General features: G+C 34.9%; 1 protein-coding gene across 1 annotated transcript in view; it reads right to left on the bottom strand.

Annotated features, from left to right (window-relative positions):
* Positions 1-16,813, bottom strand: part of LRP1B (LDL receptor related protein 1B) — a 1,834,206-nt gene that overhangs the window by 913,835 nt on the left and 903,558 nt on the right. The window contains exons 13-15 of the mRNA XM_052653145.1: positions 10,293-10,512; positions 8,758-8,947; positions 1,223-1,345 (exon numbers count right to left, since the gene is read on the bottom strand). Coding sequence (XP_052509105.1) covers positions 1,223-1,345; positions 8,758-8,947; positions 10,293-10,512 — 533 coding nt within the window. The remainder of the gene's footprint in view (positions 1-1,222; positions 1,346-8,757; positions 8,948-10,292; positions 10,513-16,813) is intronic.

The following is a 16,813-nucleotide window of genomic DNA, read 5'->3' as shown; positions in this document are numbered from 1 at the left end:
TACCATTTATCCCAATAACTAAGATACGATTTAATCTACCAGGCAACTGGACAGACTTTCTGCTGTTCAGAGCAATATTTAATACCTGTCTGTTCCCAAACTATAGGTCTTGGTAGATATCTTCTCTTCTGATATAAGCAAACAACAACCAAACGGAAATTAGTAAATAATATCACTGAACAAATGGAGGGATACCATCTGATGAATCAAAGGCAGTACACCTTAGAGAACTATTTCCTACAGGCAGTGTCATATACAGGCAATTTTTAAAATTCTATTAATAACGGGGGAAAAAAACCTTGCCCATGGGTAAATTAATATTTGTATTCTGAAGTACATTAGATCAAAATATTCTCTAGTTATAAAGAACATTTCTAGAATTTTGAAGACAAATTTTGTTTGGTCATTAACTAGCAAGTATAATAAAGAAGATTTCAACTAACCTGCAACATCTTATTTCTTTTAAATAAAAATGTGGATTTCTAAAGCTATATCTATTCATAATGCCATTATTGAACAATAAACTACTGGGGCATTTTGATGTGGATCCTTATAACTATGTATCATAGAAGTTATTACTATTACTGATAATAATCATAGGTAATAGTTGTTGGATTCTTATACTGGATGATACACATTGAAATGCCCTAGTAGTTTATTGTTCAATAATGACATTATAGATAGATTTTTCATTTATATGCAGTTACAGTTACTGTTGGTGAGGTTCCCTAACAATTTCAAGAAATATCTTCTTCTGTGGCATATAATTATTTTTAAATTTTACTAAGCTAGATGCTTCCCTGGTAGCTCAGCTGGTAGAGAATCCGCCTGCAATACAGGAGACCCTGGTCTGATTCCTGGAGGAGGGCATGGCAACCCACTCCAGTATTCTTGCCTGGAGAATCCCCATGAACAGAAGAGCCTGGTGGGCTGCAGTCCATGAGGTTGCAAAGAGTCAGATACAACTGAGCAACTGAGCAAAGCACAGCACAGCACAAGACAGATGCTGCAGTGCCAGGATACTCAGCTAAACTGCATTATCATTATTCATTTGCATATTAGACACTAATTCCTTCAATTATTCATAGTCTAAAAAGAATTATACCTGAGTTATTTCTGAATTTCTCTTTCCAAGTTTGATTTTAATTCCTTTGGTTTTATCTGCTATTTTTTGCCAAAAAGACACAAAGAAACCATGAGTGTAACATGAAAAGACACTTACATATGCAATTGGTCCCATTTTCATCTAAAAGTTGATTATCAGCACAGGCACATACTCGGCCTCCTGGGATGGCCAAGCACAGTGTACTACAGCCTCCGTTATTGACTCGGCACATATTGTCACCTGCAAGAAGAGTGAAGAAAGTACGTCAGAGAACTCTTGATTCTGTGCAAAGTTAGCCAGTTTGGGTTCATGTTCTTTTTAGGAGATGTTTTGCAGGCATACAAATGTACACACATACATACCATGGACACATTCAAGTAATCAGGATTCCTGTTGAGTCATAAATGAAATCTAAAAAGGCTTGAAAATATATGATGCACTGGTACATAAAAGGAATTTACATGTTGCTTGGAAGATATAGGGGTCTGTGTGCAGACAGGCAACAGAAGAGAAAAAGACAGAGTGGACTAAATGGTGTCTGTCCAGGATAGATTCCTAGAAGAGGCCTTGTATATGCAAGTTTGAGTTCTTCAGAAAGTAGTCTATAGACAGGCATTATGGATGTGCTTTGAATTCCAAATAAACAGAAAGGGTTTCCCTGGGGGCTCAGATGGTAAAGAATCACCTGCAATGAAGAAGACCCAGGTTCAGTCCCTGGGTTGGGAAGATCCCCTGGAGAAAGGGAATGGCAATCCACTCCAGTATTCTTGCCTGGGAAATCCCATGAAGAGGGAAGCCTGGTAGCCTACAATCCATGAGGTCAAAAAGAGTCGGACACAACTGAGCAACCAACACCAAACAAAAGGCAAACACTGGGGAGGTGGGAGGGACTTTCCTTCCCCTTTTGCAAAGAGTACACTGGCATGTCAGTGCATTGAGGAAACAAGGAATGCAGGCTGGCTGTGAAGGCTTAAAAATGAGCAGCCTCACTGGCATCGGGAGAATGTACAATACACAAGGGTAAAGTGTTGTCCCAGGGAGGAAACAGCCGAGGCACTGAAGAGACATCTGATTGCTATCAGTAAAGCAGACTCGAAGGGAAATTCATAATGGTGTTATTTATGAGCATTTGTGAGACACCCTTGGAGACTCAGATAAAACTGAGGTAAATTTTTGAAGAGGCTGGAGAATCTGTTCTATAAATATGTACATCAAAGTAAAATTTAGGTTGTCATCATTTTGACGCTATTCATTCCCACAAGTTGGAAAGGTGAGGAAGAAAGTCTCTTTTCTGAGATACATAAGTGTAGACCAGCAGCCCAACTGGCAGTGTAAATGCCAGGATCATTTTACACTACGTATACACCTTGTATTTTCCAAGGAATCAATAAATAACATTTCAATTACATCAGAATATTTTACTCAAACATTAAAAATTAAGAGTTTTAATTACTGGGAGACATATAGTCAATAATATGATGATTAAAACTGTATTGGCAGTTAAAGTTCAAGTGCCAAAAATGTGACAAAAGTGACAGACTAGGCCATTATACTTTGGGCTTCAGGGGTTAGATGTGAAGAGCATTAATAAATGAGCTAAAAAACTTGAAATATTGCTATATGCAATAAATATTTAACTCACTCCCATAGACTATCATTGTGTCCTCAGATCAGAAAAAAAATTAAAGTGTATAATTATTTTTTTCTCATTATTCTGACAAGTAAATTTAATTTGCAATGTTTATAAAAATTAAATATATATATGTATACATTTATATATATTTTTAAAAGCTAAGGAAATTAAGTTCAGTTCAGGTTTTTTTCAACAGGGAATAAAGGATATTTTTAAGCAACTTCCAGATTTAGTCATATTTATTCCAAGACAATGGAATAAACATATAATACTTCATAGGATGGTTAGGTGTTCTGTCTATATTATGCACATTTTGTACAGGATTAAACTACATAGTGAATATTTTAGTAACATAAAGAATCTGGAAAATGAGAATTAACTCAAAATATTTTAAGAAGTATATGAATAATTTACAGCAGTAAAAGAAGAAAGTACTAAAAACAATATTAGGCTATATTTTCCTACCAAAAATATATGCTGAAAGTCAATACTCCTTAATTCAATAGCATGATTCATACTTACTATTGCCATTGAATATAAAATTTAAGTATTTAGAAATAAATTACTATATTCAAGATTTAAAGTATATTCATTTTCTGTGAGTACAGTATATTAAAAGAGAGAAATTGCTATTTGTACAGTCATGATACAAATTCCAAATCTAAATTAATTTGAATAATTCCATATCTCATTAGAACTGCTTAGAATGTTTTTATTTTAGTTATATCCCAATGTTGTTTTTAATTTATCACTTAAACATATTCCAGATAGAATTTATATAATAGTCTGTACTGAAATGTTAATACCTTGCAAAAGTAGTCATATAGAAATATTTTTTGAAAAGATGACTGACTACAAAGAGCAGAAAAATCTTTACACATAAATATCAATAAAAGTGTTCATTAACATATTGATAGCTTTCATTTTGAATATCTATAATTCATCATTCCCAGGGTTAGTTACCTTACATACACTGTCATTTTCATTTAAGTTTATAACACAATTATAAAAATAGGTTTCATCTCATTGTGCATGAAACTACTGACGATCTAAAGAAGTAAATGACTTCTCCAATATTTAGAAAAAAATATATAAATAATAATTATAAAAGTATGCATTTAGAGCACAAATTATTATTTATTTTCAGGTAATAATACTAATATGCATATTATTTCTTTTTTCATACATTTTCCAAATGAATAGAAATAATTTATATTAATCTAAAATTTATGCTCTTATACTCTAACTGTTTATATATGACAAAATAAAATTAGACCAATAAGGGTCATAAAAATAACTGAAAACCACAAACTAAAATTCTAGATTAAGTCATTTAGGAAGTACTTTCAATAAAATGAAATACGCAAGGAAAACGAATGACGAATAGTTTTCTAAATGAAGTTTAAGGTAAGGTCTGTCTGGACCAAAAACATTGCCTTTTTCCCTCAATCTAATAATTAGGAGAAGTAGGAATCTTCTGCCCCTTACAGTGTCGGCCACAGACTGTGTAAGTGAATGAATGAAACTTCTAGTTAGCAAGTTGAATGACAGTAACAGTTATTTGTGTGTGTAGAAACAAGGTACAAGTATGTGGACAGATATGTTTGACAGACATAACTATCAAATAACACATAAGGTATCTTGTTTCTACGTGAGTAAGAATATACATAATCTCTGCTACAAAATTTGCATTTTAAGGCAGACTAAAGATATATTTTTAAAGCTGTATATGATATACTAGTGCTTTGTAGTCTAAGATTGTTGAATCCTCAATTCTATAAACATGTAGTCCAGGGACTCTTTATATTAAAAAAAATTAATTGAATAAAAAAATAATGATAAAATTACAATGATTAAAAAAAAAACATGTCCCTTTCCCATATCTAAAAATATAGTAGCTATATAATTTTCATTAATTAAAATGGCTACATAAATGAATCACATAAAACTCTTTTGTGGTCAGATAAACTTGAATTTGAACCCTGTTTTCTGAGGAGAATGGCTACATCTGCCAGACTCTTGGATTTCTCATATGTATAATAGAAATGAATAGGACTTATATTAAATATCTTCTGTGAGATTTAAATAAGAATATTTAGCCCACTTACTGGTAGTTATAATCACAGATAATTATGTTAGTAAATTTCGTAACCCCATCATGGAACACAGCCTTGTCACGGTGAAGAGTATTGACCACTCCTCAGATAATTACTAGAGCCAGCAGGCTTTCAGAAGTAGAGAGAGGGGAATATCAATTCTGGACTCATTTTTAGTGCCTTTAGGATGTGAAACTTCTTAGTCAAGAAGCACCAGTTAGAACTAGACATGGAATAATTGACTGGTTCAAAATTGAGAAAGGAGTATGACAAGGTTATATACTGTCAGCTGCTATTTAACTGATATTCAGAGCAGTACCTCACAGAAAATGCCCAGCTAGATGAATCACAAGTTGGAATCAAGATTTCTGGGAGAAATATCAACAACCTTAGACAGGCAAATGATACCTTTCTAACGGCAAAAAGTGAAGAGGAACTAATGAGCCTCTTGATGAGGGTGAAAGAGGAGAGTAAACAATTTGGCTTAAAACTCAACATTCAAAAAACTAAATCATGGCATCTGGTCCCATCTGTGACTGAAGCCATGAAATTAAAAGACGCTTACTCCTTAGAAGGAAAGCTATATCTAACCTAGATAGCATATTAAAAAGCAGAGACATTACTTTGCCAACAAAGGTCCATCTAGTCAAGGTTATGGTTTTTCCAGTGGTCATGTATGGATGTGAGAGTTGGAATATAAAGAAAGCTGAGCACCAAAGAATTGATGCTTTTGAACTGTGATATTGGAGAAGACTCTTGAGAGTCCCTTGGACTGCAAGGAGATCCAACCAGTCCATCCTAAAGGAGATCAGTCCTAATTGTTCATTGGAAGGACTGATGTTGAAGCTGAAACTCCAATACTTTGGCCACCTGATGCAAAGAGCTGACTCATTTGAAAAGACCCTGATGCTGAGAAAGATTGAGGGCAGGAGGAGAAGGGGATGACAGAGGATGAGATGGTTGGATGGCATCACCGATTCAATGGACATGCATTTGGGTAAACTCTGGGAGTGGGTGATAGATGGTGAAGCCTGGTGTGCTGCAGTCCATGGGGTCGCAAAGAGTCAGACACGACTGAATGACTGAACTAAACTGAACTTTATGGCAAACAGAAGGGGAAAAAGTGGAAGTGGTAACAGATTTTAGTTTCTTGGCCTCCAAAATCATTCTGGACAGTGACTTGTAGACATGAAAGTAAAGATAGTCGAAGCTATACTTTTTCCAGTAGTCATGTATGGATGTGAGAGCTGAACCATAAAGAAGACTGAGCGCTGAAGAATGGATGGTTTCAAATTTTGATGTTGGAGAAGACTGTTGAGCTTCCCTTGGACTGCAAGGAGGTCAAATCAATCAATCCTAAAGGAAATCAACCCTGAATATTCTTTGGAAGGACTGTTGCTGAAGCTCCAATACTTTGGCCACCTGATGTGCAGAGCCAACTCATTGAAAAAGTCTCTGATGCTGGGAAAGATTGAGGGCATGAGAAGGGAGCAGCAGAGGATGAGATAGTTAGATAGCATCACTGACTCAATCAATGGCCATGAATTTGAGCAAACGCTGGGAGATAGTAGGGCTTCCCAGGTGGCATGGTGGTAAAGAATCTGCCTGTCAGTGCAGAAGATGCAAGAGACATGGGTTCAGTCTCTGGATTGGGAAAATCCCCTGTAGTAGGAAATGGAACCTATTTCAGTATTCTTGCCTGGAAAATTCCATGGACAGAAGAGCTTGGTGGCCTACAGTCTAAACTGTTAGAAATAATCAAATGTGACTTAATGACTAAACAACAACAAATTTCATATATTTATCATAGAAGCTGATCTAAGACTTTTAATTTGATATGGGAAATTATTCATCAACATTTTTAAGAATATTGTCCTTATGTAATGATGTCATTCTCTATGCAGGAAATATAAGGGCACTTCTGAAACAAGATAATAAAAAGCTAAAAAAGTGTTTGCTGCTAAGTCACTTCAGTCGTGTCCGACTCTGTGCAACCCCATAGATGGCAGCCCGCCAGGCTCCCCCATCCCTGGGATTCTCCAGGCAAGAACACTGGAGTGGGTTGCCATTTCCCTCTCCAATGCATGAAAGTGAAAAGTGAAAGTGAAGTCGCTCAGTCATGTCCGACCCTCAGCGACCCCATGGACTGCAGCCTTCCAGGCTCCTCCGTCCATGGGATTTTCCAGGCAAGAGTACTGGAGTGGGGTGCCATTGCCTATACTTACTATGAATTAGTTTAGGGGAGGGTTATAAAATTGTTCTAGATAGCTAATGTAAATGAAAACGAAAGAAAGCTTTTCAATTAAATAAGAAGAAACAGTTTGATATGATAAAAACATTTTGACCATAAGCCCCTAAAAATTACTTACAAATTAATTTCTAAATGTAACTTTCTGTTTAGTATGACTATATATCTATCGTTCTGAAATTAACTGGCATATTACCAAGTAATTTGATAAGAGTTTTTCCTGATTACTAATTTTCTAACACCAAGTCTAAGAGTTTGGTTATGGCATTGATAGCATTCCTAAATATTTTTCATGGTATTACTGTGGTTGTGTGTGTGTGTGATATTAGCTATCATCTATGTATTTCTATGCATGTACTCATAGGCATATATATGAATAATATATATAAATATACTCTATACTATAAATATAAGCTTTTTTTTTCTTTTATATAAGCTATATGGAACAATTTTATAACCCTCTCTTTAAATACCTCATAGTATATATAGTCATATACTGTAGAAAAACAAGGTACAAAGCTATATAAGATCAGCTTATTTTCTTCCACGAAGAATTAATGATATGTACGACTTGGTTTTATACTCAATTACAAGTTTACTTTCAAAAAAGTCTGTCAAGAGCATTTAATCAAAATTTATATGCCACTGATTATTATGTTTCTAAATATTTATTAATATTTAACATTCAAAGATGCAAAGATAAACCCCACAAAAAGAAAAATGTAACATGATAACATGTTTGCATTTGAATACCAGAGAGCATTTTGTTTCATAATCTGACCACTTTAATCAATGTAGAAAAAGGTAGCAAACATTTAGATTCAAAGTAGGTTATCTAATTTCAATGTCTATTGACCAAAAAAGATGTTGACCAGGCATCATTTCCACATTCTATTGTCTGCTCTGGATAGAAAACTCAAAGTATTGATTATTTCTCCTAAGTTAATGAAAAATAATCAATCTGGCTGAACACATATTCTCAATAAGACAACACCCTGAGTCATACAGCAAATTCCCACTGGCTATTATTTTACATATGGTAATGTATATGTTTAAACATTACTCTGTCACCTAAATTCAGAGTAATTCTGTTTGTGGATAGCCTAATAAATATTAATAACTCATGCAGATTAAAAAATATAAAAATTTTATCTGATTTAATAAGACATGAATATCAGAGTAGATTATTTCACTTTCATAACATCTATAATAATTTAATATACCTCAAACGTATATGAATTGATCAGATAATATACTAAGATATTTTTAAAAATACTATTATCCTTATATTATACATATATATATTTTAACATTTTCCCATAATGTTGCTTCCACACTGAAAGTTTTTCCACTTCTCACAATACTGACTCTGAAAACACTGAGGATTTTTACTTTAAATAACAGCCTTTCCCAGTAGAAATGACATGAAAAAGGAAGTATCTGGAAAAAACCTTGAACTTCACTCTAATAGAATTCCCAGAGTTACTCACTCAGGATATTTTGAACAATAAATAATATATTTTTATGGTAACAAAAGCTAAGATTTGATTGACTTCGGAGTGACTAGACACCTTTTATCATAAAACTTTAGCAACACTGTCAAAATCTTTATGCAACCTCTGTGAAGTACTATTATATGTAAAACTCAGATGCAGTTTTATATGGTTTTTAATACCTTGTTGCTTTCGTGGATCATAAATCTGAAGCCCAAACAGGGGTGGTCTTTCACGCCTCAGTAATGTTACCTCATTAGTTATCAAATCTAGTTGAAAAATGGAACCATTCATATAATCAGTCCAGAACACGTAATTCCCATGATGCGACAGTCCAAAAGGATGGTTCAACTCTTTCCCACTGTAAACAATCTGTAAAATATAAACACATTGTGAAAAATCAGAAATGACCTTTAGAAACATAACTGAATATTTAGAGAGAATACTCAAATAAGTAGAACCATGATCTAACTAAAAAATTTTCTCTCAGTATATCTGAGAAGTGAATTTCACAATGTGAGCATATTTTCCTGTTTTTAGGACATGTTATTTGAAGGAGACCATTTACATTGCATCCATTTCAATTCTCTCATACACAAAATTATACATATGGTCAAGAAATACAAACAATAAAAGAACTTTGGCTGATACTCTTCCCTATCTCTTTTTCTTATGACGTTTCAATAAGATATTCTGGGATAGAAATTGACCTGAGTAATTAGTGGCATTATGTATCTTGCAATATTGCTCATACAATAGCCAAGGGATACAATATGGTCTTATAACACCGGGAGTGGATGGAATGTATTGATTTAATACTTCTTAAGTCTGTAACATTAGGTTAAATGCAAATCAGTCTTACTTACTTATTTAAATATTTACTTATTTAAAGCATTGTTAGAGTTAACCAAGGATTGAAATAGTCTTAACAGATTAATGCACTACATTTCTCAAACAGAATCTTTAGTAGATAGGCTTGGTCAATTGTGCAAATACCCTTTCAAAAAAAAGAAGAAAGTATATTGTTAAAGGAAACATTTTGGTAATTTCTCATATTCCATCTTCTTACTGTTTAACTAAATATTGAAGCCATTCATAAGGCTATATGTGCTGAGGTGACTGACTATAGGAGAGAATATAGAGGTGATATTTTTCCAATGTTGCCTCTCTCACATAGTCAATGGCATCGTCAATTTCACAGAATTATTTCAAAATCATTTTGCAATGATTCTACCAAACGAGGTAAGAAGATGTTGATATTTATTCACATCCATGTGCTTGAAATTCAGTCTACTCTTGTATTTCAATTCCAATGTTATGAAGTTCTTTATCTGAGTAAGTAAATTATAATAACTTTGTCAAAATACTTAGGTTAAATTTCAGCTCCAAACACTTGAAGATATTTGAACCAAATTGAGTTGGTTTGTCCTAACAAACATCAATACTGTAGAAATGCCATTTTCAAACAGCTCTGATATCCTAAGAGATTCTTTTAGAAATCCCACAAATCCTGGCATACCACAGTGAGCTGGGCCCGGTCTCCCGGAGGCAAGTGCCAGCTGCACTGCTTAATGCTCAGCCTCCTTCAGCCACCCCACAGAGACTACTGGCAGCTACCTCAGAGGGGTAAAAATAAACTTGAAAGTATTTTTAACACAACACAACAGGGCTCTGCGAAAGAAGCCTGTGGGTTAAAACAGCAGCATTTGTCTTTTACCTTCCTGTGAGTTCCATTCAAAAACACTTTCTCAATATGATCATAATAGGCATCACACCAGTATAACGTGTGGGTGTGAAAGTCCAAAGTTAAACCGTTTGGCCACAGCATCTTTGAAGTCACAAAAATCTGCCGATTGAAGCCATCCATCCAGGCCTTCTCGATCCTTCCCACGCTGTCATCTATTTCATCTTCCTCCCAGTCTGTCCAATACATCCAGCTAAGACAAAAACCAGAGTGCATGTGTGTTATTTCAATCAGCCGCCAGTATAGTGGGATGCTACCTCAGGTTTGACAGCTCCACAGAAATTGATTACATCCTGATTTTTTCTCCTATCTAAATGCTTATCTGCCCAAAGGGGGAAGTAGCTATGAAATACTAAGAGAAGTTAGGATTGGTGCAGTGGGTTGGGATGGGGGATGGGGGAGGCGCAAATGGGAGGGGACACACACACACACATATAGTTGTGACTGATTCCTGTTGTTGTTGTAAGGCCCAACACCACTGTAAAGCAATCATCCTTCAATTAAAAATTAAACAAAAATTATGAAGTAAAGCCAGTCCAAGCAGACACATTTCAGAAAACCCACAACCCCTACTATTATACTTACTAGACTTGTTTATTCATTAACCTATCAGTAAGTGACAAATATTGATTCCTTTTTTTTTTTCCTTTGGTGTTGATACCAAGATTGTGAAATAATTCTTGAGGCATTGTTATTTTTAAATGTCCACTTATAAAACATATAATCAATTATATGATTAAATAGTAGATTGACTGGCATGAGAATGATAGCACAGTTAATGACCTGCTCCAGACATTATTTAAGCCCAGATAAATTTTTTTTTTTTTTTTTTAAGACAAGCAGTTGGATTGTCTTAGTTCTAAAGGACACAGGCCTACTGGGTTTGTTTGGCCAGGTCTAATTTGTCTTCGTGATGCAAATTATCTATGCTTTATTGCTGCTTATCATTACCCTCCAAACCCACAGAAGATGATTGAGCTGCACATAAGTTTAATAACAGCAGGTTGACTGACCTTGAGAGTTTGAGCTTTAATTTCTATCTCAAACAAAAGCATCTTCCTTTAAAAACAAATCTTTTGTGTAAGCTATAACAGTGGGAGAAGGGGTTTTGAGCTAATGTTCCAACTGCCTCATGAATAAGGTTAAAACCCTCCACATGTGTTGTATTCTTGGGGGTCGTGTGAAAGTTCCTGAGTTACTAATTAAAGTGTAGGGTTTAATTCTGTCATCTTATATACAACTTTATAAAGCTTCAAAGCTTTTCTAAGCTGCTAACCTTGGAAGTGCCCTTATTAAATACCTTTGCCTCTCACATGTTCTGGATTTTAAAGAATTTCTGAGGTAATTTCAGACAAATCTGTGTTCATGACTAAAAATCTTACTGTGATCAAAGCAAGCAGACTGGGGACAGCTAAGGATATAACACACCATCTACTTGTTTATGTCAATTAAACTCTTTTTAAATTCTCTTAACAGTTTATAATTATGCTGATATTCCTTTTTAGACCTGAGGAAATATATTTAGATTGGTGACTTTAGCAAGTCAAAATACATTCTAATCATAGAAAAAAACATGGCATTATGCTTAGCTTGTATCATGCCTGTTGAAGTGGCTTTATTACTGGGACAAATTAGGAATAAACAGAATTTTGCTCTAATCCAGTACTAGTTAGGTAAAATTACTTAACTTCAACTATATAAATCAACTATGTAAAAGAAGTAGAAAACTTTTTCATCTCTATTGATATCTTTCATGAAATTTTAAACAGTTAATCATAACCCAAATCACACATATATGAGTGTGCAAACATACACATAAACACACACACACACACAAGATAATTCTCGATAGCCTGGTGGTGGTGGTTTAGTCGCTAAGTCGTGTCTGATTCTTATGACCCCATGAACTGTAGCCTGCCAGGCTCCTCAGTCCATGAAGATTTTCTAGGCAAGAACACTGGATTGGGTAGCCATTTCCTTCTCCGACCCAGGGAGCAAATCCTTTTCTCTTGCATGGCAGGTGGATTCTTTACTTACTGAGCTATGAGGGAAGCCTAACATATTTTATATTGAATTACTATTTGAAAAACAGAATTTTTTGTGATACAATCCATTACCTGAGGTTATTTTTAATCAAACAAAATATAAGAAAAACAAAATTTAAATAAGTGACGCCTGTCTGACAAAAATGGGTCCTCCCCGCTGGCTCAAGGGTAAAAGAATTCACCACCAATGCAGGAGATGCAGGAAACGTGGGTTTGATGGCTGGCTCAGGAAGATCCCCTGAAGAAGGAGTGACAACCCACTCCAGTATTCTTGCCTGGAGAATCCGTGGACTGAGGGGCATTGCAGGCTACAGTCTATACAGTCACAAAGAGTCAGACATGACTGAAGGGACTTGAGCACACACACTCAACACAGCTGACAGAAACTAGATATGTGATCATTACTTCCCCATTTCATTATCTGATTAAAAGTTATATTGTGAAGCCATAGAATCATTATCAAAGACGATCGTTCAAAAACACACAAAAGAGAAAAACCTATAAAATAAGCCATGCCCCTCCTCCAGGGGATCTTCCCAACCCAGGGATCGAACCCAGGTCTCCCACATCGCAGGTGGATTCTTTACTGTCTGAGGCACCAGGGAAGCCCATAAAATAAGCAGGAGCTAACAAGTATTTTTATAGGTGGGACTTGAGGTATCCCTCAAGTGAAAATTAGGTTAAGCTGTCCTTTCTTATTACAAGAAAGAATACACCTCTATTTTTCAAGACCTGGTCAAATGCAATTTCTTAATGAAGTCTATCCCTAGCTTTTCTCTCAAAATTAGCCCTTTTTTCTGTTTCCCAGTGACAGTTCTCATCTTATAGAATTTATTGCATTTATACCTTGTATTGATTTTGATGGTGTTGCATGTCTGATAATTCTATTTTTAAAAATTCATATTTATACTCTATAACATTAAACTTGGTTTTGTTGCTATTAATCATGTCTCCAACTTAAATTGTATTATCTGATGATCAATCCCCCAAAATTTTAAATCTATAAGATTTTCAGTCATGGAATTAAAATAAATTTTACTGTTTCAAAACTTGATTGAGTTGATGAGATAATATCTAGCTTTCAACTAGAGGATGTGGTACTCTCACTTTAGACAGGGTTATGGAAAATCCTGACTGGAGGGATATATGCATTGTTTTCATTTATCTTTTCTTGGAGACAATGTTTTGAGAAATCAGAATTGGAGTTATAAGTTTCTAAGTTATTGGTGTTATGAAATGTGAAATGTTTGGAAGAGGGGGAGTTAATCTGGAGCTATCACCTTGAGGAACAGTCCATCATAATTAATTCTGCCCATTTTGACAACTGTTGAGCCCTGCCAATCCTATTCTTTCACTGTCTCCTGTCTAAATTCTCACATTTCTATTGCTATTACAAATGCTACCATCTGTCTTTCTTCACTTTTCAAAGGGAACTCCCCATGGGTTGTTTCTCATAGACCTGTCATATGCCTTTCACTTGTCTTCCTAAATCATGAATTGAAAAAAAATGTGATTTTTATCCTCAAAACCTTCTAATTATTTTGTTGTCAGCAAAATAAGTTAAAGCTTTTAATTACAACATTGAAGATTTCTGCATAATTCTAGTCTCACCTTCTGCTATATTCCTTCACATGTCCCCAGTTCTAATCTTAACGAACTCCTCTCACCTCAAAATCACCACTAACTCCCCCTGCTTCCAAACAAGTACTCATATTGCCCCTCAGAGTACAGTGACTAACCTATGACCCCAAACTCTGAGCTCTTGAGGAAATTTATTTGGAAATCCTACCCATCCTCTAAAGTTCAATTCTGAACTTTAAAACTTCAAAAATCTTTTAAAATCTCGGTAAATTCCCAAAGAGTATGCATTTAATTCTATTTGAATTTATAGATAAATTGTGTGCTCTGTGTGTGTGTGTATCTGGGGCGGGTGTGTGTGTGTGTGTGTTTACACCAAGCACACCGCTTTATAACATCCTTGAAGACATTTATTACCTTACTGATTTCCATTTATCTATACAGTAGTTACTTAATAGTGTATTTTATTAAACAAATAAATGAATGAACCCTTTACTAATTCTATAATTGGTTCAGAAGGTTTTGATAAGAACATAGTTCTGAACAGAGTAATTTTTTAGGCAATGGCAGAGAATATCTGTGATGCTTTCTTGTATACCACTGCAAAAGGTATTATGGTAGAAAAAATAGGACTAAATCAGCTTTTTTCTGAAAATGTTTTGCTTAAAATTATATTATGCTATTTAAAATAGAGCTTTTCAAACTTAAATCACATCTTCATTGAAAAAAAAACTTATATTAGGGTCAAGCAATTATTTGGATACAAATTCAGATGGTCCTATTTCTACTTGTCTTCCAATCCATTCACCACAGAATAGTAAGAGTAGTTTGCTTTTTTAATATAAATTGATGATATCACAACTCTGTTTTACACTTGCACTGAAGAACAAAGTTCTCATCATGGTACACAAGGCCCTGCTTTCTTTACAACTGTATCTTCAGTCACTTTCCCAGTTGCCATCTACAACCAGCCCCACTGTCTTCATTGCAGTTCCTCTAACCACTGAAAATCTTCAATTGCACCATTTTCTTGATCTGAACTCTTTCCTCATGGCTTGTTCCTTCTCTAAACAAAGTTTCAACTTAAATAATGGCACCGTAAAGAGGCTTTTCAGCAAACCTATTGAAACAATTTTCTGTTAGCCTCCTTCACCTTAGCATGCTTATTTGACTCCATTTCTTGGTCTCTAGTGAAGTGAAAGTGAAGTGAAAGTCATTCAGTTGTGTCTGATTCTTTGCGACCCCATGGACTATACAGTCCATGGAATTCTCTAGGCCAGAATACTGGAAGCCTTTCCCTTCTCCAGAGGATCTTCCCAACCCAGGGAACGAACCCCAGTCTCCTGCATTGCAGGGGGATTCTTTACCGGCTGAGCCACAGGGGAAGCCCTTGGTCTCTAGAAATTACATTAATTGTCCATTTGGTACTTACTTACCGTTGCAGCTCCCCATTCCCTAGTTTGCAGATAACACAAAATGCTTCCTGAGGGCTAAGACTATGCCTGTTTTGTTACCTACTGTAGTTCTAGAGCAGCGCTCCGAGCGTAGTATATTTTTACAGGAAAAATGTATGTATACCCGTATACACATGTGTATACACGTATACATACATAGATATATCCGTGCTCATGTCTGTTTCTAGGTTGGTGTATGAGCAGTATTCTATTTAAAAATCTGTCTGATGGGAGAAGAAGAAGACTCACTCTTTGCAGCACTAGAGGCAAACATAGGATGAGCTGGCAGAGAGGATCTACATGGATGCGGAAACTGACTTAATGAAAAGGAAAAATGTCATATCAGATTCGTCCCTAAATGTTTTGAATCATGTGTTTACATGCTGTAGGTTTCAAATCTAAACTGGATGCTTGCCTCTTAGGAAAGTTTAAAATGGATTCCCAAATCTGAAGAAAGAGATAGGACTAGGGACATGAATTTCCTTCCAAATCATCTGGTTCCATAACCTCCGCTCAGTGTCATTTCCCTGAGTACCTGAAAAAGCCTTTAATTCTATTGGAAAATATTTTCCTCTAACATAATACTGAGAAAGAAGATTTTGTTTTAAGATATATTTGAAACATCTTGCCTCAAGGAAATTTCGAAAATGTGGAATAAATATTTTCTTTTAATATTAGGATTGCCTCGGCTTAAGGTCAGAGAGATGACTTGCTTTAAGAGTCAGGGAACAAAATAGAAATTTAAAGAATCCACACATAAAACCACTGAAATTACTTTGTAATTATGCCTTACAAAAATCAGTGAGTTCACCTGCTGCTTAGGTCAGCCTAGAAAGAAGCACCCTGATTGTATCTGGAGCTATTCCCAACACAATTTTAGGAACAGAAATGTGGTGATCTCAAATTACAAGTGAGTCATGTGCTTCCTAGTCAATTATTTTTTTGTATATATATGATACAGTATAAAAAATAAATTTTGTGATCCTATTCTGAAACACTGAAATACAAGCTATGAAGGGGATAAAAACCACAGACAAAAATTGAACATGTAAAATATGCATACAACTCATTTCATTCTGAGATTCTATTAGGAATTTTCACTTTTTTTCAATATTTTCATACATACAGTATTATTTATATTCAGGTTAGCTCTGAGCAAAAATATAAGGAAAATACATTCCCATGAATAGCACAAATAATCCATCCTAAAGAAAGTAGCACCTCCTATTTTAAAATGATGTCACTATGTGGAAACTGGTATATCTAAAATTACATGATTCCCAATCTAGACTAATCAAGAGTAGTGCAGTAAAGTGGTTTTGAATAAAGTCTTGTTTTAAATATTTATACAGTTTCTTAATAATCAAAAACTTTTGGCAGATTTATTACCAATTTATCTGCAAAAGAACAAGAATAG

This window comes from Budorcas taxicolor, chromosome 2, assembly GCF_023091745.1.
Source record: "Budorcas taxicolor isolate Tak-1 chromosome 2, Takin1.1, whole genome shotgun sequence".
In the NCBI taxonomy this organism is placed as follows: domain Eukaryota; kingdom Metazoa; phylum Chordata; class Mammalia; order Artiodactyla; family Bovidae; genus Budorcas; species Budorcas taxicolor.
This window is presented reverse-complemented; position numbering and strand designations above follow the sequence as displayed.